The 22,428-nt window shown below is 38.6% G+C and overlaps 1 protein-coding gene across 1 annotated transcript in view; it reads left to right on the top strand.

Annotated features, from left to right (window-relative positions):
• The window catches only part of lsm12b (LSM12 homolog b), a 37,129-nt gene extending 15,279 nt beyond the window's left edge, over positions 1-21,850 (top strand). The window contains exons 3-5 of the mRNA XM_069904634.1: positions 7,750-7,859; positions 11,231-11,357; positions 21,503-21,850. Coding sequence (XP_069760735.1) covers positions 7,750-7,859; positions 11,231-11,357; positions 21,503-21,598 — 333 coding nt within the window. The 3' untranslated portion in view covers positions 21,599-21,850. The remainder of the gene's footprint in view (positions 1-7,749; positions 7,860-11,230; positions 11,358-21,502) is intronic.
• Positions 21,851-22,428: the final 578 nt, after the last annotated feature.

Below are 22,428 nucleotides of genomic sequence, written 5' to 3'. Positions count from 1 at the left end.
TCATTTTTCAAAATCTAGCTCTCATTGTGATTATATATCTAGAGATGTACAAGATTTAGATGTAATATAATAAATGTAGTATAGGAAGGTGCAAAGGTTTGGTATGATATCAGAAACCCTGGCAATATTTTACAGGTGTGTGTAGATTGGCTGCATCATGGTCTGGGGACACCAATACCCTTGACCATAAAGCTTTGCTAAAGGTAGGGGACACAGCCCAGGACGTCACAGGCAAAATCCTCCTCCCCATCAAGAATACCTACAGGGAACACTGCCATTGGAGAAGAGCAGCAATCAAGGATTCACATCACCCATCTCACGCTATCATCAGAAAAGAGGTATAGGTGCCTGTAATGCGTGTCGAAAGAACCAAACACTTGTTGATTCCAACCAAGGGCTTTATTAACTAAAAGACTGGAGTGTATCACAAGTAGGTTGACCAGTCCAGAATGACCTGGTCTGGCTAGGAGCAATCCTTGAAGACCTGCCAGGAGGTGTGGCTACACTCTCAGCCAATCACAGTCATCCTACACTACATATGTACATATACACATTGGTGATAGAATCTATTAGATCACAGTGCCACAAGACTCTCATTACCAGGTTTAGTAACAGCTTCAATCCCTCCACTATCTGACTCCTCAACAATAAATTCCATCAGAGACTCATTTAAGGACTCTTAATTTTGCACTTTATTGATTTTTTTTTTAAATCCTTTTTTGCACAGTCAGTTGGTTTACATTTATTTGTTTACATGTGTACGTTGGGTAGGTTTTTTTTTGCACTACCAATAAGTGATAAGTCTGTCTTGCCTGCTAGAAAAAAGAATATTGGGGTTATATGTAATATCATGTATGTACTCTGACAATAAATCTGAAATTAGATTGTGTGGCACTGAATTTATGTGCCACACAGTTTTAAGTTGCAATAAAAGAAAAAAATTAAGTATCAAGAACTTGCCATTGAGATCAAAGTCTATGTTTTTCAGAAATCCGCTCCCCAACTTGTCTCAAATGTGTGGTCCACCATGAATTGTAGAACATTACAGTATAGTAAAGGCCCTTCAGCCCACAATGTTGTGATGACACCACATACCTACCAAAAAAAACAAAACCCTCCCCACCTCATAACCCTCTATTTTTCTTATATCCCTGTGCCTGTCTGATTCTCTTAAATGCCCCTATTGATTTAGCCATCACCAACACCCCTGGCAATACATTCTAGCCACTCTGTATATTTAAAGAAAAATACTTGCCTCTGATGTCTCCCCCCTAAACTTTCCTCTGTTCATTTTCTATTGATGTCCTCTGGTGTTTGCTACTCCTGCCCTCGGAAAAGGGTACTGTCTGTCTTATCAATGTCTCATAATCTTGGAGACCTCTAAGTTGCCTCTCATCCTTCAAAGAGAAAAGCTGTAGCTCTGCTAACCTTGTCTCACGACTCCTGAATTCAATCCCCTTATTAATGAACCCCAGCATACCATAGGCCTTCTTAACTGTCCTATCAACCTGTGCGTTGAGAGATTTGGACCCCAAGGTCCCCCTGTTCTTCAACATTTTAAGTATCCTGCCATTAACTGTGTACTGTGACTTCAAGTTTGACCTACCAAAATCATCACCTCGTACTTCTGCCACTTTTTTTCCATCTTTGCATCCTGCCTATATCCTGTTGTAACCTATGACACCCTTTTATAGTATCCACAACACCTCCAACCTTTGTATTATCTACAAACTTACTGACCCATCCCTATACTACTTTGTCCAGGTCATTTATAAAAATCACAAAGAGCAGGTGTAACTCCACTAGTCACTGACCTCCAGGCGGAATACTTTCAGTCTGCTACTTCTATGCTTTCTACAGGCAAGCCAATTCTGTATCCACACAGCCAAGGTTCCATGGATCACCTGTATTATGTCTTTCTGAATGAGTCTCCCATGTTGATCTTGTCAAATTCCTTACTAAAATTTATGTAGATCAACTGCCCTACCTTCATCAATTTATTTTGTTAATTCCTCAAAAAAACTCAGACTCGTACAACACAATCTTCTCACAAAGCCATGCTGACTATCCCTTAGAAGTCTATACTCCTCTAAGTGCTTGTAAATCCTGTCCTTAATCCTCTCTAATATTTTACCCTCCAATGATGTAAGGCTTACTGGTCCATAATTCCTTGGATTCTCCTATTAACTTTTTTAAGGGGACCAGATTTTCCATTTTCCATCCTCTGGCACCTCCCTTGTGGCCACGGAGGATGTAAAGGTAATCTCTAATGCCCCAGCAATCTCTTCCCTCCCTTCCCTTAGCAACCTGGGGTATATCTCATCAGGTCTCAGGAATTTATCAGTCCTACTGTTTTTGAGAAGATCCAGAAGATTAAGATCTCTTCATCTCAACATGGTCCAGCTCATAAGCTTGTTCGAATCTGAGATTGCCTTCACCAAGGTCCTTTCCTCTGGTGAATATTGAAGCAAAGTATTAATTTAGGCTACTCCCTTTCCCCCACCCTCCTCCACCTCCAGGAACACGTTGCCTCCTTTGTACTTAATAGGCATTTCCTTTACTCTCGTCATCCTTCTGTTCTTCTCTTAAGCAAAGAACGTTCATAACTGTGCTAAAGTTCAGGGAGTTCTGGTTACCATCATCGAAGTGTGTACCTGTCTCATGTACCTAGCACTAGATGCATCATAGCCTCTCCTCTGGTCGGCTGGTCCACATACTGCATCAGGAATTCATCTTGGACACACCAGACAATTCTGCCCCATCTATTCCTCTTGCATTAAGGAGGTGCCAGTTGAAACCTTTAATGTTAAACTATATTTCTTTTTATAAAAATGTCTTAGAAAAGTAAATTATAGAGTTAAAATATTGTATCTGTATTCTTAGTAAGTTAGCTGTGGGTTGGTACAGGATCACACACAGGCCACAGGGCCTTTTATAGAGAACCATTGTTTTCTGAGAAGAGTGTTAATTCTTGGAGATGACATGTCTTGGAGATGACATGTCTTGGTCAGACAGAGCTAATGGATTTCAAGAGGGTCTTAATTATTCAAGGACTGCTGAAGGAAGCCATTTGCTTTTAATCAAAGCCAATTAAGCTTCTTGAACAGAGACTAGATCAGAGGTTGTTATGAAATGGAATGGTTTGAAAAAGAAACAGAATTTTGGTAGAAATAAAACTGTTCATGTGGTTTCCAAGAATTGGGACCAATCTCGGAGATGCTGAAACAGTCACATGGTTTGGAGAAATATATTACAGAATTCAGAGATTTTGGCAAGAGTTCCATTTGGAGAGTACAGAAGTCAAAACCCCTGTGACGCAGAGGTTGAAACTTTGTGAAAGACAGGGTTGAGTTACAGTAGCCAGAATTGGTGCTGTTGTTTGTTACTCCTGGGAAAAGTGGACACAGAATCAGTGGCTGCAAAAATAACCAATAAAATAAAATGAGATATGAGACTGTAGTTTCTGTAATCCAGAGGAAAAGTAAAAATAAACTGAGAGGAACTCGTTTGTAGAGGGAAAGAAATTGTCAAGTTTCAGGTCAAGACCCTGCAGGACTGAAAGTAGGTAGAGGGGAAAAGTGGCCAGTTTGAAGAGAAGGGGAAGGGTGAGTTGGGGATGAGTAGGTGATGGGTGGACTGAGGAGGAGTGAAGATGATGTGGAGGTGGGGCCAATTGTGGGATAGGTGTTTGTGAGTTGAGATAAGAGGCAGATAGGTGATTGGTGGAGGGGAGAATGAAAATGGTGCTGGAGGGCGATGAGCAGGGATACAAATGCCACAATAAATGCATATTTGGATGCCCTTTTTGCATTTTCAGGTGCTTAACATTCACAGTGTTCTCTGTCCATTTGTGATTAATGTGCTGTGAATTCTGAAAGGTGCTGATCAAGTCCCAAGCTGGTACTGAAAATCTACTTAAGCTTGTTCTTCCTTTCAATTATTTATTTCCCTGTTTTTTTCTCTCTCAGGGTCATTTATCTCATCTTGCAGGTCCCAAATCATTCCCCATTCCTGACTGATTGCAGTGTCTGACTCCACTGCCCCTCATCCCAAACTATTATCGCCCTTGACACCTCTATCTTGCAGGCCCAATCAACAACTTGGTTCTATTTTCAGACATGCATTATTTCTTTTGTATGTTTTGTCCTGATGGATCAAGTGAATGTATGTGCAGAATTGAATTTCCTAACTGCAAGTTCACAGCAAAATGTTTGAACGAAAATTACATTTTAGGTTATGTTTTCCCACTCTTGCACAAGCTCAATCAAATGCTGTCCTGCTTTTAACTTGAGCTCCTTTCTTTGTCTTGGTACAATTCCTCATTCTCTTTTGTGTCTTTTAAGTCTTCTTCATCCAGGTTCATGACTAAATTTTACTATGTTTTGCACGTCTTTTGTCGAATATGGATCTTGAGAGGAAAAAAAAATTATGGGTATCAGTTCTGATGGAATTGAATAATTCCTTATCCCTTCTAGTTGTCAAGTGATATCAGCTCATTTACAGTTGGAAAGATTTGTTTCTTCCCTTGTCTGTTTGTACTCTTTCCTCTTGATACTTAAGAAGTAAGAGGTGCAAATTTAGATTCCATTTGACAGATTGGGATCCATTAAATCACTCAAGAGTAACCCTTGATAATTTAACTTGTATTCAAGAAATTGAAATGTTGTCTGGATGGTGGCAATTAATAAACCTGCAGATTCTAGGCTCATGAAGCATCCATAGAAAGGCAAAGTGGTCAAAATTTCCAGCCTGAGCTCTTCTTCAGATGGGCTGAGTTTCTCCAGTACTTTTGTGTGTGGCCTTCCTGAAGAAGGGCTCAGGCCAGAAATGTCACTGCCTTTCTCTTTCTGTAGACACTTTTGCACAGCCACTTCGTTCCAGGATATTTGTGGCTTTTTTTATGGTATGCCTGCTGTGTAGAAAGCATCAGTGTGTGTTGGGGGGGTGGGGGGGCATTCCAGTTCCAGCATGCTTCTGTCAACAGAGGAAATAACAGAACAGGAATACCGTTTATGTTAAAGGGCAATCCGGCATTCTGAGACCAGGTTGTGGATGTATACTGTATTTTATTTTAGTCTATTTACAGGTAAACATTGAAAACTTGGACAAAACTTGCAAGTAGGACAACAGGAAAAAATATTTTTAATAATTCCGCTGTCCTGCACTCTCCAGACGGCCTGCAATTATACAGCGAATGTAAAAGGCAGAGTCAATCTGGCTGACAGCGAGTAGTTCACTAGGGAAATACCTGACCGGCAGGCACTTGGGGCTTGGCCCATCTTGGATGTCTACACATGCTCCCATAACTGCCAAAGACTGAAATGAGCTGTAGATGAAATGAGCTGGTTTCGTTAGGTGGGTGAAGCACTGATGTGTGGCTGGTAGGAAAATGAGAGATGATTTAAATCATCAATACATAATTCATGGTTTTGACAGGACATGTGGGGTGGCTGTTGGCCTTTCAAAATAGGGATTGATCATTCATGAATAAGAAACCAAGTATGTATCAAAGGGTACTGAATCTGGAACTCTATAGAAGGATGGTGTCAGTGCTAGTTTACTGAATGTATTCAAGCCAAGGTAGGTGTTTTTTAATGGAGCAACGCTGTATTGAAGCTGACTCCATGGGGGGGGGGAAGGGACATAAAAGGAGGACGCCGTTTTATAGAGAAGGCCTATAAGGCTGCTACAGCATTGCTTTTATAGAGAATGACGTCAGGAGCTTTCCTTCAAAGCTGAGAGGTGGGGCGAGTGGTGCAGTAGCACCGCTCTTTGCCATGAGATTTAACATATGTGCCGAACAATGGCTGTCTTTGTTACCGAAAAATGGGAAGCAGAGTGGTTCCAGCTGCATGGGGGATTATGGGAATCAAAGACGGCCATTGATTCTTCTTCCAGCTCTTCTGTCCAGTGTTGCCCCTCCAGCACGTCGAGCCCGGCTCTTCACTCCCCTGTTTCATCTATTGGACTCCCCAGCATCTCTCCCTTCCAGGCCATGGAGCTTAGCAGCCGGGCCCTTTCACCCTCTGGTCCCGGCGGCTTGGTGGGCGCTGACTCTCTTTGCCCCCACTGGGCCTCCATGCTCTTCAGACCAGACTCCCTCCACTCTCCCTCACCTTGCACATCCATTTCCCCCTTTCTCCAGCTCCTCACTGCCCTCCTGCTCACTGGTCTTGGGGCAGAGGGGGAACGGGAAGAGGACATTTCCAGATGGCAGAAGGGAACCCTAAGACCAGCACCAATCACCATGGGATCCCTGGAGTGGCTCCTGGGTCGCAGGCTGATGGTGTCATCATGACATCATCAGCCTGCTCCTAAGCAGCAACCTTCAGCGGCATTGCCCTTATGGAGTGAGGTAGAGCGAATTGCTTCACCTGTGAGACTACCCCACCTGGACAGATTGGAGTCTGCATTCAGCAGCCCCCATTGGTGTTTTTATAAAGGTAGATGAATCAATGCAAAGGCGGAGAATATCCACCTTTATATTAGGTTTTTATTTCCTCTATAAAAAAAGCCCACAGTCATAGACAGCAGGATATTAAGGGAGAGGAGATTAGTGTTGTCAAGTAGCTTTGTGATAAAAGACCAGCCTCCTTACTGATCCCACCACCCCACTGTTCCCAGGTGTCTCTTGTCATCTTGTGCTGTGAGCAAAATGGTCTAGGTTTGTCCTCAATTTGAACCCCAGCGCCCCACTCCCTCCCCGATGGACCACCACTAGCCCCCAACGATAGATAGCAGTGATCAGTAAGGGATTACTTAAAAGAGGTATGTGAGTGGAAAGAAAATGTTTGAAAACCACTGCCATAGATCAATACTGGCAGTAGATTTTCCCACGTATGTTTTATTAAACTGTCTGCTTATTTCCCCATGCTCTTTTATAAATAGTGCGTTAATAAAAGTAATGTTTGATTGCAAACCCTTGTGTCCAGACTTCTTTCTCTCGAACCTGACACTTTCTTCACACAATGACCAGTGCGGTGACCAACAGCAGGCCGCAGGGTGTGTCCTGACGGCCACCGACCCCCAACGATAGTTGTGGTGCTAGTGAGCCACGCAGCTACAGCAATGTCGGCGTTACTCACCATTGCACTCTAAATTCAACTTCACAGTCAAGACTGGGGGAATATTTTGGAACCATTTTTTGGGGGGGGGTGGGGGGAAGAGAAGAAAAGTGCCATCAAATATGATATGTTACACAAGATGCTAGACGCTCTTGAGTTACACGTCCCACCTCTTTTGCTTCCAGAATGCTGGCTGGCTGTGCAAAATGACACACTGACTCGGCATTATGCCATCTTTGTTCAGTTCAGGGTAAACGACCAAAGCTGGCTGAGTGCTGGGTCTTCCTTTAGGCAATATTGTGAGAGAGAAAAAAATATCTCTACGTATGGTTGCTACTTGACTTGCTAAGGTTTTTTGGCACTTTTGTGCAATGCTGTCTGTATGATGTAATATTTTTAAAAATCCAGTAAAATTAATGTCCCAAACTAAGACTGAAGATATATTAACCTTATTGCCAGTTTTGTTTTCTAGACATGTAAAATTGCAAAAGCCACCTAAAGTTTTTAAATGAAATGAACAGTTTGATATTAATTGGAAGAACAATTGTTATTGTTAAAATGGCTGGATAAGATGTGTTAACTCGCTGTAAATCACCATTTTTCTGGGTAACCATGGAAGAGTTGAGCTTCCAACTGCTTGCATCATGTTGACAATCTGATATTTAAACTGTTCCTTTATTACTAGCTTGCCAACCGAGCACGGACAGAGAAGGAAGAGAAATTAAGCCAAGCATATGCAATTAGTGCTGGAGTCTCTCCAGAAGGCCAGCAGCTTTTTCAGACTATCCATAAGACGTAAGTTCAGTTTTTCATGGTTTATTTGATCAAATATAGAGGCTATTTTTCTTATTCAAAGGATAAAAGTATAAAATAGCATTTAATTTAATGTAAAAAATAGATTTCTGAATCTTTTCAAATAAAAATTGCCTAAATGTTTATCCCAATTAGTCATTGTGACTTCTCTGTGGTTGTCAGAACTCGTTTCCCTGCCTCATTATATTGAACCACATAATGAATTCTGGAAGCAGTGTACAATGCATCGACATTGCTGTAGAACAGATTTCAGGGTTCCAACCAGCTCTGAATTTCCAGGTACTGATTGTGTAAAAAGTTTAGATTTAAAAGCATTTCTGTGCGCTAATGTAAGATCTTCACACACATTGCTTATCTAATGTAGTTGGTAATATTTACAGATGAGGCAAAATGTAAAAGACAATAAACCTTTTGTTCATTTGCATTGTTAACTGATAGAATGTTGTATAAATAAGTGCAATTTTAAGAACAGTTCTTTTATATAATTCTGACTTGGATAATAAGAGTTAGGCTGGAAATGTTGAGCACTTTTATATCAATTGAATGAAGCTATTATCACATAATACAGTAAAATCCCTGGTATCGAGACTTTAAACAACCGGTAACCTCAAGCAATTGGCAAAAAAATTCGAAGAAATAAATTTAAAAAAATTAAAATAAATAAGAATAAAATAATAGGAAAAATACTTAAGTTTAAAATTGTAAGAAGTAACATAAACCTTCGGTGAAGATGGGAGCGAATATTCAGCCAGCAGAGGGCCTTGGTCGTGCTTTGTTCATAGCAACTGTTTGAATAAAGTTGTGTGAAACAGCAATGGCGTCGCCCAGGATGAAGAGTTGGTTGACTCCTCTCGCCATTGGGATGACTCTGTTAAAAGTGCTTCCTTATCCTTGCCTAGTAAGTCACTTTGGTCAGAAGCTTAATCTGTAAACTTGCCAGAGATATTATTGTTCGTCTTTTGAGTGGCTTCATGGAGATGGAGGAGGAGGAGCCTGTAGATGCAGCGACGGTTAATTGTTTTCAAAGAATGTTACTGAAAATAAAGTAAAATGATCTATATTAAATTGTTCATTGTAAGTACAATATTGTATTTTGTCTTTTAAAATGTTTATTCTTAATGCAGGTGTACCCCTGTATTAGTTAGGGAGTTGAAGAGTAAGTCTCAAGCAACCGGAAAATGCACTTATCTGGCATCTACCAACCCCTATAGATACACCAGGGGTTTTATTGTATTACTTGTGATGTTTTTTTAAAAATCTGGTCCTGAAGTTTAAAGTCAGGAGAATGCTTGATACAAGGATTGAGGAATATCACCCATACCTCTCCAGCAATTTTTCCTGAATATTCATTTTTAAAATAAAAGAACAATAATTTTATCCTTGCCGTTTTTGAGCTGGTTCCCCTCTCCAAGCCCCCTTTCCCTCCCCATTCCATTTCCCCTTTTCCCTCAAGCACCAAGCTTTTCTAGAATAGTACACTTTTGAACCACTGTTGCAGTTTAGGCATTTTGCCAAAGTAGCAAATTCATGGAGGGGACTTGGCAGCTGCTGGAAGCTTAATTTTGAAGATGCCCAAATCATGACAGGGTCTGCATGTCAGACAGACCCTGCTGGAGAGCAATAGTAACCTGAATTCTATCCATTCTTTTTCATCCTCTCCATCAAAACCTTGTTCTTCTGTTGTTATTTTGTAGCTCTTAAGCATTTTTCATAGTTTATCTTGCAGCAGCTCTTGTTGACCAAGTACAGTAACAAAGCTTTTCCTTTGAAAATTTTTGATTCGTTGATCACTGAATAATTTTACTTTTTTTAAAGCAAGAATATTCCATTGCTGTTATGTTCCATCTAGTTGGTCACAGGATAGCTGGGATTATAGGAATTTGCCATGCTTTGCCACCTGACCACAAAATTAATGTTAACAAAATATCAGCTTTAACCTGAAGGTCATTTAGAGGCATTCCAGTAAATTTAAAAACGGCCCATTTGAAAGATATTGGAGAGGGAAGAAAATCTTGGAGTGACTTGGTTTACCATATTTTAAAATGAGAAATGAGGTCATAATACCACAATTTTATTTAATAATTCTTTTGGTGAATTGGCTTTGGTTAAATTTTTTTCAATGCCTTCCATCTCAATGCATTGACTTTTTCTTGATAGGAACTTTTCAACTTTGGCAAGAGAACAGTATTGAAGTTCTAAATTAAAGCAGCAGTTTAATTTTTTTTACTTATGGAAGTATACCAAAGATTTTTAGTGTTCAAAATTTATACTGGGAATTTCACTGTGCTTGGGTAAAATAGCTAATTAGATCTGCATGAGAACATCATGTTTTCCCTGAGTGAGAATTAGCTTGATTTCACATTATCACAGTCACAGGCTCATTTGTTCCTGATAATTGAATCAGGCCCTGATTTTCCTTTTAGCCAACACTCTACTTCCCTGGTAAAATAGGGACAAGGAAGAATGAGACAAAAATGGAAAAGATCAGTGTAAAACTTTTCAAGATTACTGTTGCATTCTCCAGGAACATGAACATATAATCTTAAGTTGGCACCTCAGTGCAGCACCAAGTGAATGTTTCATTGTTCGTGTCTTGCAAGTAAGTGGATTTAAAAAACAAAAGGCGTTTTGCTTCCGAAGTTGGCTGTGCTCCTGGCATTGTAGCCAATTTTTATTCCTTAATCAACCCCTCGTGTTTTTATTTATGGATTCACAGCGTGCTAATTGCCTGTTGCATTTGCCTTGCCAACAATAATTATGTCTTAAATTTGAATTTTCTCCTTCCTCCAAAATACCTTTAACCTTTTGAAGCAGTGACGAATGTCTTGTGCACAGACAATGACCATTTGGGCAAGATTACACAGGGCTACTATATGTTAAATGGCCATGGAGGGGGGGGGGAGGAATGTTACGCTGATATAACTACTGACAATTTTCCAGACATTCGTCTTTATACTTTGCTCTCCTGAACCAGTGTCTCAATAGCTCAGTGGTTAGAACATTGGTCTTGTAAACCAGGGGTCGAATATTCGATCCTCGCTGGGGCCTCATTTCTGTGAGGGGCGCTTGACCAAAGTGGTGAGTCTCTGTCTTCCTTACAGTAGACATTACATTCTAAATGTAATATTACTTGACTTGACAATAATGGAAGATAGTTTGCACTCCCAGATGGTGCCTCAAGCTTGTCAATTTGGTTTGTGTGTGGATGTGAGCACAAAAGGCTGTTGTGCTTTACTTTGACATTGCAGCAGTTTTCAGTTGTCATCTGACAATTACTGGTTTCAAATAGATCAAAATCTATTTCATTTTCTCGTCACCCACCACACTTATGTCGTGCGTACTTTTTTTTTTAGTATCAAGGACTGTAAGTGGCAAGAGAAGAGCATAGTCGTCATGGAAGAAGTTGTAATTGTACCACCTTACCAGGTCGAGAACTGTAGAGGCAAGGAGGGAAGCGCATTAAGTCACGTACGCAAAATAGTAAGTACATGTACATTTTCTCCCTTTCTGTTTAGGATTTCTTTCATATGATTCTCCTGAAAGGAAGTACACCTTTTCTAGCTTAGTGAAGAATGCCATTTTTTGTTTGGAGGCCACTAAGTCACAATAGCCATTTAAGGTTAGGGATCTGCTGTGGGGCAAGAAGAAACTTTCTGTTTAAGCAAATAAACCCAGTCCTTGTATCTCAATGCATCACTAACCCTTTTCTTTAAGCAGATGTGTACATTTTAGCACAGATTTTACCACATCATGTCAAGATGTTAATTGGCACCATTATTTCTTGCCTTCAGGACCATCTTCACTGTTCTGCCGATAGCTGGAAAATAAAATTGAGTGGAAAGTAACTGTCATGTACTTGGCAATTTAAACAACCATTTATAGGCATGGGGGTGATGGGACAAAGGGAATGAGGGTGAACATCTGTTACCAATCGTTTTTTAATCCCAACTTCTTTGCATTCACCAAAACTCGTATTGCATATTATTAACTTTGAAATTTTAATTACATTCCTGAACCTATTTGATTGTTGTGTGCTTTCATTTTTGAGTTTGGGTTATTCTGATGTGCAGAGGTCCTGAAATATATCTATTGAAAGACATTATTATTTGATTAGTTTTAGAATAATTTGTGGAGTTGAGAGTTAGATGCTTCACTTCCTTATATTAAAGCAGCATGTATGTATGTTTAGGGATTGCCTTGGGAGAAAAGAAAAATTAGCTTTATATATATATATATTATATATAAAAAATCCTGCAATGAAATAATAATTATTACCCCTTTCCCAGACAAGTTCACCATGGACTAAAACACATGAATATCCTTTTGAATTTGATTTGTATCTTGGGCTTTGTAAATTGATAATCAAAGATATCCCAAAACATTTTAAATTTGTAAATGTGAATACATTTTTGACATTTTTTTCTAAGTTTAAATTAGGAATGGTGGATGTATTGTTTATTCAACAAAATGATGTGAAAGATGACTCTCAACCTTCCTGTAAAAACAGTAGATTCCATGAATAATGTTTTAACAAGAATGGTATTACATTTTGATGTTGTGTATCTGCAGTTGAATTTGTGACCATATACCCATGTTTCTCAATTTGGACTTCAACATTGCTTGTACCTTTTGCAAATTTATTTTTATTCTGTCAATTTATACCAAAGGAATGGAAAAAAAAAATCATATGTGTAACAGGCAAAGGTTAGTAAAATTACCTCATGAACATTGTACTCCTTCATCAGGGAGAAAAGTTCAGGGGAAACATCAGGGGTAAGTTTATTTTTACACAGATATGGGTGCCAGGGTTGGAGGCTGTAACATTAGGGGCATTTAAGAGACTCCTAGATGAAAGAAAAATAGAGGATTGAGGTAGCGAGGGATTTTTTTTTTGGGGTAGGTGTATATAGGTCAGCACAACATTATGGGCTGAAGGGCCTGTATTGTGTTGTACATTCTATGCTCTAAGTGTCGTGTTAGCCATAAAATTGTTCTTGAAAAATAGTATATAATCCTTCCTGGCCACCAATGAATCAAACAGAGCAGAGCAATAGTTTGTATTTGTTTTCAGTCTCCATGAAGTGTTCTGTATTTTAATGTTTATTTTAATTAATGTGGGGTTTAAGTTTGAATTAGTGCGTCATAGAATTACAAGGAGTAAATTCTGACTTTGAAAGCAATTTGTATTTGATCTGTCAGTTTGTACGGAAAGTACATTGAATATCAATTGACGCAATGGGTTCTATATAACAAAAGGGCTTTGTTATATTTGTTAGTAAATGTTAGTTTTCATAACAGTTGCAAGCATGGACTCAAAGATTTTGTCTTTTGTAGCGTTATCTTACTCAGAATTTAATACTTGGTGTCAGTTATAAAATGTTCAGTTCCATTGAGCAGAGTGGCCGTTTTGTCAGGTAATTAAATCTGGCAGGTGGTTAATTTTTAATTATCATTTGTTATGCTGTTCGATAAAGCAGATGCTAATTTGATTGGAATCCAAAAACAATCTTCATCTATCTCCTGATTTGTTCTGTTATTAGCTGACTCCAAAGTAATAGATGATTAAGATTTTTTGTTCCAGATGAAAGGGAATACTTTTAAGACTATCAATCACTTGTGATGAATCCAATTTTCATGCTGAATTTTTTTTTTCCCCCCAACCATTCCCGGTGTTGTGCAATGAAATACTTTCTAACCTGTAATGTTGGATGACAATATTAGGGAAAACTTGGCATGTTATATGATAGTTTAGTTGTTTCTTGTACCTTCATGAAACTAAATCGAAATTCTGATCTGGTACATACATATGTACCATTATTAGCATCTTGTTCAAGAACTTTGTGGGTTCAATTTCCACTGTACTGAGAGGAGCAAAATATACACAGGCACTCTTGGAGTACCACATCATGAGATGCTGTCTTCCATCAGAGATTGTTGTATAAATCTATTGTGCTATTTCTATGCAGAATTTTTTTAAAAATTTGGACATACAACATGGTAACAGGCCCTTTTGGCCCAAGATCCCTTGCCACTCAATTACATCCAATTGACATACAGCCCCCGGTGGATTTTTGAAGGGTGGGAGGAAACCAGAGCACCTAGAGGAAATCTACGCAGAAGCCGGGAGAACATACCCACTCCTTACAGACAGCATGGGATTTAAACTCCAAGGCCAATAGCTGGCGCTGTAACAGTGTTGCACTAACCACTATGCAGATCGAATTGGTCTTATTGGAAGTTTTGTCTAAACTTAAACTGTGTTGATCCGCTTTGTGTGAAATGCAATATTTTTTGAAGCTTCACTGATCCTCATGTTTTGGGAATGCCCAAATTTAAGAGAGTTTTTGGAAGGACATTTTCTAAACTTTATCCATGACTTTTAAAATTAAAATAGATCCTTGACCTTTAATTGCTCTGTATGATTTTTCATGTAAGCCAGATACAGCAGTGTCTGCAACTCAGGAAAAAGTTTTAGCTTTTACTATGCTGACGGCTGAAATAGAAGGATGATTCTTCATCTACCCATGCAGAATGGTTACATGATGTAATGTCTTACTTAAGCTTGGAAAAAATTAGATGCCATATTAAAGATAGAAAATTTTGTGGAGCCCATTCTTGAAATACTAATTATGATCAGAAGAATTAAGAACTCGAGAGTCTGGGAGTTTGCCGTCCGATACCTGGAGGTTGCTATCTGATTTCAAACTTCCTTTTTGTATCATTAACAGTAACCAGATTAGGGGGAGGGGTAGATTAGTTTTATTCTTTTACCCAAATAATTTGGTAAATGGGTTTAATTATGTACATTAACAATATGTTAATTGTTTTGTTCTTCATATGATTAGGCAACTGGCTAACACTGTTGTATTATTCTTTGTTTTTATTTACATGTATATGAGATGACTCGTTATATAATCTCGTTGAATTTTGTATACAAGTTTATATATTAAACTCAATAAAAATATTTTAAAAAGAAAAGGAAGTTTCCTGTTAAATCGTGATAGAAAAAAAATTCTGGATGTGGTGTATATGGATTTTAATAAGAGTTTGACAAGGTTTCCCATATCATGCTCATCCAAGAAGTCATAAGGCATAGGAATGATGGAAGCTTGGCTGTGTGAATGTGGAATTGGCTGGCCCACAGAAGGCAGAAGGTGGTAGTAAATGGAGCGCACTCTGATTGGAGAACAGCGACTTGTGGTGTTCACAAGGATCTGTTCCGGGTCCTCTTCTCTTTGTGAACATTCTAAATAACTTCAATGAGGAAGTGGGGGGGGGGGGGGTGAGTTAATAAATTTGCACGTCCCTAAGATTGGACATTCTGTGGATAGCGCAGAGGATTGTCGTAATAGAAACTGGATGTAGGGTTTGGTGGAGCAGTGGCAGATGGCGTTCAATCTTAAAGTGTGAAGTGATGCACTTTGGAAGATGGAAACTGAAGGCAGAGCACAAGGTTAATGACAACATTCTTATCATTGTGGGGAGCAGAGGAATTTGGAGGTCTGTCCATAGATCTGTCAAAGTTGCTGTGGAAGTTGAAAGAGTGGTAAGAAGGTACATAGTGGGTTGGCCTTTATTAGTCAAAATTCTCAAGAACCACAAGGTAATATCGCAGCTCTATAAAACTCTTAATTAGACTACATTTAGAGTACAGTATTAAGTTCAGTTATAGTTGCCTCAATAAAGAAAGGATGTGGAAGATGCAGATGAGTTTACCAGGATGCTGCCTGGATTAGCGGACATGCCTTGTGAAGAAAGGTTGAGCAAGTGAGAGTTTTTCTTGTCGTGACTGAGCACAGAGAGGCAACATAGAGATGAAGAAGATTGAGGGGCATAGAGTGGACAGCCACCATGTTTTTCCCAGCATTGGTCATAGCCAATACTAAAGGATATCAATACCAGTAATTGTCAAAGACATACTCTGATCTCACTGCTGCCATCAGGTGCCACAAGACTCATACCACCAGGTTCAGGAACAGCTGCTACCCCTCCACCATCAGACTCCTCAATGACAAACTCAATCAGGGACTCATTTAAGGACTCTAACTCGTGCACTTTATTGATTTTCTTTTGTTCTCTATATATTCCACGGTCAGCTTGTTTACATTCGTATTTGTTTACTGTTCTTTTATTTGTTTACATGTTTAGGCTGTGTACAGTTTATTTTTGCACTACCAATTAGTGGTAATTATGCCGTGCCTGCAGAAATAGGAATCTCCGGGTTGTGTGTAATAACATGTATGTACTCTGACAATAAATCTGAAAATTATTTAGGAAGTGGAGAAAGATTTAGGGGAGATGTCAGAGGTGGATTTTTCATTTCAACAAAAGTTTAGTGTACCAAGAATAGCTGGATAGCTGTTGAGGATGATACAATAGGGACTGGCAGAAGCATGAATCCAGCGCCCCAGTGGTTAACAAGACTGCCCTGCACTTTCATCACTCTGGGGCCATCACTGACATCTGTCTGCGGAGATTGAAGGGGGTGATGACATTAGGAAAGGTCAGTGAGGAGATCCCATTTACCTGATCACACTGGGATGTTTTCTTGGCTGTAATGATCCAGTGATCAAGATGGGTCGACCCAGTTCATTTTAGGAATTACAACATCAGGACCATGCTTGACAGCGTGCGGATCACACCATTTATTCATCAACTCTGCATGTGTGTGCATGTGTAGATAGCCACGTGGATGTAAGGAAAATTGGAGGGGGGTTATGGACGGAGGGAGGGAAGAGTTAGATCGTGGAGTGGGTTCATATCGGTCATCAATTAAATATTAATTTAAAGGGAAGCTGTGTATAGTTTCTGTCCAGTAAATCTAGCATTGTTTCGTGATTCCAAGCATTTTTCTGAAGCTATTGTTAATTTTCGTGTGGATGTTAATGTTGTTTGCGGAATAGTGTTATGACGTGCACAGTGGCTGAATCTATAACCTGATTCTTGTAAGCTGTTATAATACCTGATTAAATATCAGTCAATATCATGCTTCTAATTTCCAAAAATATCCCACGGACTCTGTAAAGTTCTACAAAATTAGATAGTGCCAAAGTTGCAGAGAGTAATTCATATACATTGGCCTTATTTATTTTCTGGTATTAAATAAAAGAACTTCTATGAGTTGGAAATTGCTTTTATTTGTTACATTAAATATTAACATTAATAATAGGAGGGAGAGCATTTTGATAAAGGTATTGAGGCATCAGAGAACTAAGGAACAACATTAGATGAAAAATGTTGGACCTCCCTAAAGTCATCCAGGTCGTAGTGATGCAGTGCAAGGATGTACAGCAATGGAAGTCAAGAAAGCATATAGCAGAGATGATAGCTTGGGGCATTTTAAACAATTATAGACTAATAAAAGCCAGTATTGAAAACGTGTAATGATTGGAGTGTTTTCGGAACAAGGTTTTTTTTTAAACACCTGAAACTCTCAGTGTGTATACAGAGTAGACTTAAAACTAGCATTAATGTTTGGACATGAAGGGAATTCTGAGGTTTGGCATTTGAGCAGCTAAGTGGACTTGAAGCCCAGAGGCTGCTATGATCTTTCAACAGTGGTGCAGGTGCTCTTAATATTAACAAGAGCTAACAACTCCGTAATAATACTCAATAGTATACTATTATTAATAATAACCCAGAATTAATAAAAATAAAAATCCATAAAATAATATTTTGATGACTGTAAAATTGCATTTGGTTCAACCAAAACAAATAGAAAAAAATTGTCCACAAGAAGCTGGGCTTAACTGTTCAAAAACTACAATTAATCAAGCGTACATTATGATATAAGACCACAATGTTCCCAATAAGGCAAAAATTCCATTTGATCGTATTGCTCACTATGAGTTCGTCTGATCTAATTGTAATTTTTTTTGAGGTAATTGTCCTTTTGATGGTGAGGGGCTAAACAAAAATATTTTTTTTGAAGTTTGTGACCTCCAGAAGACATTTGATATAAATATTAACTGAAAAAGCTCATGGAATTGGGGAGAGAAGTTAAGGAAGAGACAAACTTGAAACTTGTTACCTTCAAGATGAACAAGCTGATTTAAAAAAAAAAAAAAAAATTCCAAGACCTTGCTTTATCTTCAGGGTGCTGAAATTCAAAGGGGTAGACATTTGCTGATGCCAGCATGCTGATCAAACCAATGGAAAAGGGACAGCAAAAAGTTACCCATTTCTAGTTGAAGGTAGAACACTCCATCCCTGGGGATGAGTTGTGTTCAGTGGAAAGCAATTAGTGTCCCAGTTAAGGTGGCCCAGTGGAAATAGCACAAAGGGCTTCCATCCTGGGACACTACACAGCTAATAAACTGGGATGTCATTGGAAAAGGGGCTAAAGTAAGCTGTAGAATGACTTCACATTCCAAAAGGAGGTGGTTGTCTGGCATTCATCCTGTGAACACTTTAATATTTCAAGGAGGTACAGAAAGCAAAGCGAGTTTAATGTATGTTGAGAACATTGGAAGCAGAAGGGTGTTGTTAGGGCCAGTGATAAACATGATAGCACCATGTTATAAATGGGAAATGATCTACTGAGTCTAGACCAGTGGTTTTCAAACTTTCTTTCCATGCACATACCACCTTAAGTAATCCCTATGCCATAGGTGCTCTGTGATTAGTATGGGGTTACTTAAAATGGTATGTGCATGGAGGGGGGGGAGGTTGAGAATCACTGCTCTAGACCCAATTGTTACTGACATATTTGCTTGAGAAAAATTGTCATTGGCCCATTTCCTTTGGAGTTATGAAACTGTGCACATAACGAGTCAATTTGGAATGATTAAAACAGTGGTTTTCAACCTTTTTTTTCCACATACCACCTTAAGTAATCCCTTTCTAATCACAGAGCACCTATGGCATAGGGATTACTTAAAGTAGTATGTGAGTGGAAAGAAAAAGGTTGAAAACCACTGGTTTTGTGCCACAATTTTGTATTTGGTGAACCATACATTTTACTTGTTATCTATTTAATATTCCAAATGTATTATAATATTTTTTGTACCACTTAGTGTAACTTGACTGCTTGGCTCTGTGTCATGAATGTGTTGAATTAGAAATGTGACCATTCACATCCTTTAATGGGTCTCCTACCTATTGTAGCTATGACTACCATTTACTTTGTGAAGTCTTGGTCAAGTGTTTGACTCTGGCTTGGGTCCATAATATTTCTCAAAGTAATATTCTTACCTGTATTTCTATCTTGTGTCATTGAATAGGTTGAATTCAAAGCCTATTTTAAGATCATAGCATGTGGACTAAAGGGTCTGTGATCTAAATGAGATTTGGCAGCAGGGATCTGAGGGATAAATTTAAAATTCAATCTCTGCTTTATTCTTGGTTGCTCTTTCAGTTGTGCTTGTTAAGTTCTGTAAAAAGGGCTTTTAGAATGCCAGTCAAACTTTTGCAATTAGTCTTGAGCTGGTTGACCTAGGTCTAATTTCTACTTCATTTTTCTCCCACTGCCAGCTCCATTTCCCTCAATATCTTGCTGATTTTAAAAACGTTTGGGTGTTGAAAATCTTAGTTACTTTCTCCAGACAAGCTGTCGATATAATGATTGGTTTGGTGAAACTTTGGGATAACATGCTTCCACTGTTTTTCATGATTTCTCTCCTTAAGGGCCTGATGCTAATTTTGAAGTAGTGCCTACTTGTTCAGTATCCTTCCACACAAGAAAACAAATCTACAAATCTTGAAGAATCCTTTTGATAATTGTGAATAAATTATTCTCATTATCAACTCCATGGAATTCACTCTTAATCTAAGCAGACTGCCTTACTAATTTAATCCTTTAAACTCTGATTATACATCTAGTGAAATGTTGAACAAGAAACAAATCATTGCATGTATTTGACAATTAAATATAGTACTGATGGCTGCAGAGGTCATGAGAAATGGCCCAAAGAGGAAAAAGATTATGGAATTTGGATGATCACATTGAATGATCGAACATTTTTAAAGAATCAAATGGCCTCCTTACTCTGTTTCAGAGCTTCTATTCTTTATGAAATGTAGTGCCTAAAATTGAACATAATATACATTGTTGAGAAAAAAATATATGATATATGTTGTGTATAATAAATACAAACACAATGTTTTGTATTTATTTTCCTTCTGGGCACTTTCCAACCAGATGGCATTAACATCGTCTTCTCCAGTTTCTGCTAGCCCACTCTCCAGTCTCCCTCCCTTCCCTTTCCCTTTCGTCCAGCTCTCCACCCACTTCCCTCTACACTTACAAGAGCCACCCCTCCTACTCCTGCTTGCTGGTGTGCCCTCCCTCCCTTATCTACCTACCTCCTCCCACCCTGCCCCCACCATTTTGTTTGGGTGCCTGCCTACATTTTGGCATATCTTGATGAAGGATCCATGCCCAAAATGTTGGTTATGTATCTTTATCGTTAATTGTGTTTTTTACTTCAATCATGGTGTCTACAGATGTTCGTGTTTTACCACAATATACAAATTAGTGTTTATTGAAATGTCCTTTCAGCTAAAATTTTACATTTATATTTCTATAAAGTTTCATATAAAAGCCAATAGGCCATTAACAGTTCTTGATTCCTTTTGTACATTTACAGTTCTAATTACCTAGTTCTCCTGAATACCTTAATCCAGTTTACTTCCTATTCACTGCTTTTATAGGCGGATGATGGTATTTTAGTTGGTAAAGTGATCCGTGGTGTACTCCTCATAACAGTTTCATACAGTTATTTTATCAAAATGCCTTTGTCACTTCCTGTTTTAATCTGGACAGCTTAATGATCTTGCGAGCATTATCAATCACAGACATGGATATACAGTATACCAGTCCAACTGGTTATGCATGTGTTGAAATATTACAATTGCTTGTGGAATGTCACCTGCCTCACAATTGGCAATCAGAATACATTTTCCATATCACTACTGTATATGTGGCAAGTGATTGCAACTTCCAATTAATTCCTTGCACTCTTCTGTAGAAATCCTTTGGAACTTTTATTAGATCCTTTGTGAAGGTTTAAATCAGTGGTTTTCAATGTTTTCTCCCCACTCACATACCTCAAGTAGGATGCCATAGGTGCTCTGTGGTTAGTAAGGGATTGCTTAAAGGGAATATGTAAATAGAGAGAAAAAAGGTTGAGGGCCACTGGTTTAAATAGTCTACATATGAATCCTGTTCATGTTAAGTATAGCCTTGAATAACAAATCAACTTCAGATGAGGCTGCCCTTCAAGCAGTTGACTTTTGAATTGGATCTTAATTGTCATTTGACTGTTTTTGCAGAGACTTTGCTTGTTTGTCATACTGAGTGTTGGAGCTCACTCATTGAATTACTTCCTTGTTGCCTTTGAGAGCAAGATATTTCATGTGCATTAGCCTCTGCAATTGGCTGAGAGGCTTGTTCCTGGGGCAGAGGGCAATTCTCTGAAAATCCCCAGAATGGCACTGTATGAAGTGTGCATTGATATTCTCATTTTTAAGCAAAGTCAGATTTTCAGACTTTCATCAACTTTCTTGCTTTTTGAAAGAAATCTTGATCAAAAAAGCTTTTATTTTTGGTGTTTATTTTCAGGCTGCCAGACTGTTAAAAGAGGAAAATATATGGTATTTGCCTCACCTTTCTTCCTTTCTTTCAGGTCGAGAAACATTTTAGAGATTTGGAAAATCAGAAGTTAATGCAACAACGTTCACAAGCACAGCAAACACAGAAGGAAACTGCTTTGTCGTCCTGAGTGGCTTGGAGAGTTCTTTGCAGAGCCTGATGGGGGGGAGGGATGGGAATTTTTTTTTCCTGGGATGGGGAGGGAGTAGTCCACATGTTTTCCAGGGAGAATCTACAGTGAGCTGACATTTCCACTTTGAGAAGAGAATAGACTTTACAAAAAAAAAGCAGACAACACTTATTGTAACTTGACTAACTATAAATTACCTTTTTTCTTTGTTTGATTTTTTAAAAAAAATAAAGTCATATTTTGTTAATTTTATTTTTTACATGTTCATTTGCTTTATATATTGTCATTGCACTCATTTTGGGTAGATCCTAAATTGCTGTCTGTGACCTGCGGAAAAAAAAACACAACTTGACAAACATTTAAGGTAACGAACCAGGTGATCGTAGTAATGGTGGCACTAAAGAGGAGCAAACAAAAGCAAAGCAAGAAGGTAATTTAACATGTTAAGTGGTTGTCCCATGTAGGAGAGATTTACTTTTAAGTCCTTTTTTTTTCCAGAAACTTATTCCCAGAAGGAATAAGTCCAGTTTTTTTTTTAAAAAAAGTCACTGAAAAGTCTTCCAGTGAAGAATTGAGTATCTGACGATGGAAGATTTGGCTCATAAGCTTATATCCTCTGACTGTGTACAGAATTGGTTTGTCTTGCTAAGACAGTGCTTTTATTGGAGAGAGTGGCCATTTAAAAGGATATAACTGTTCATGCAGTTTTGCATGTGTCATGTACTGTACACTTCATTAAATTGGAAGAAAAAGGTGTTGCCTGGTCTTTGCGTAATAAAATTAGACAGTAACAGTCATTTAAAGTCCTTTTTATAGGCTGGTGAAGAATC

This window comes from Narcine bancroftii, chromosome 12 (assembly GCF_036971445.1).
Source record: "Narcine bancroftii isolate sNarBan1 chromosome 12, sNarBan1.hap1, whole genome shotgun sequence".
In the NCBI taxonomy this organism is placed as follows: Eukaryota; Metazoa; Chordata; class Chondrichthyes; order Torpediniformes; family Narcinidae; genus Narcine; species Narcine bancroftii.
Note: the sequence above shows the minus strand (reverse complement) of the source record. Positions and strands in the feature narration are given on the sequence as shown.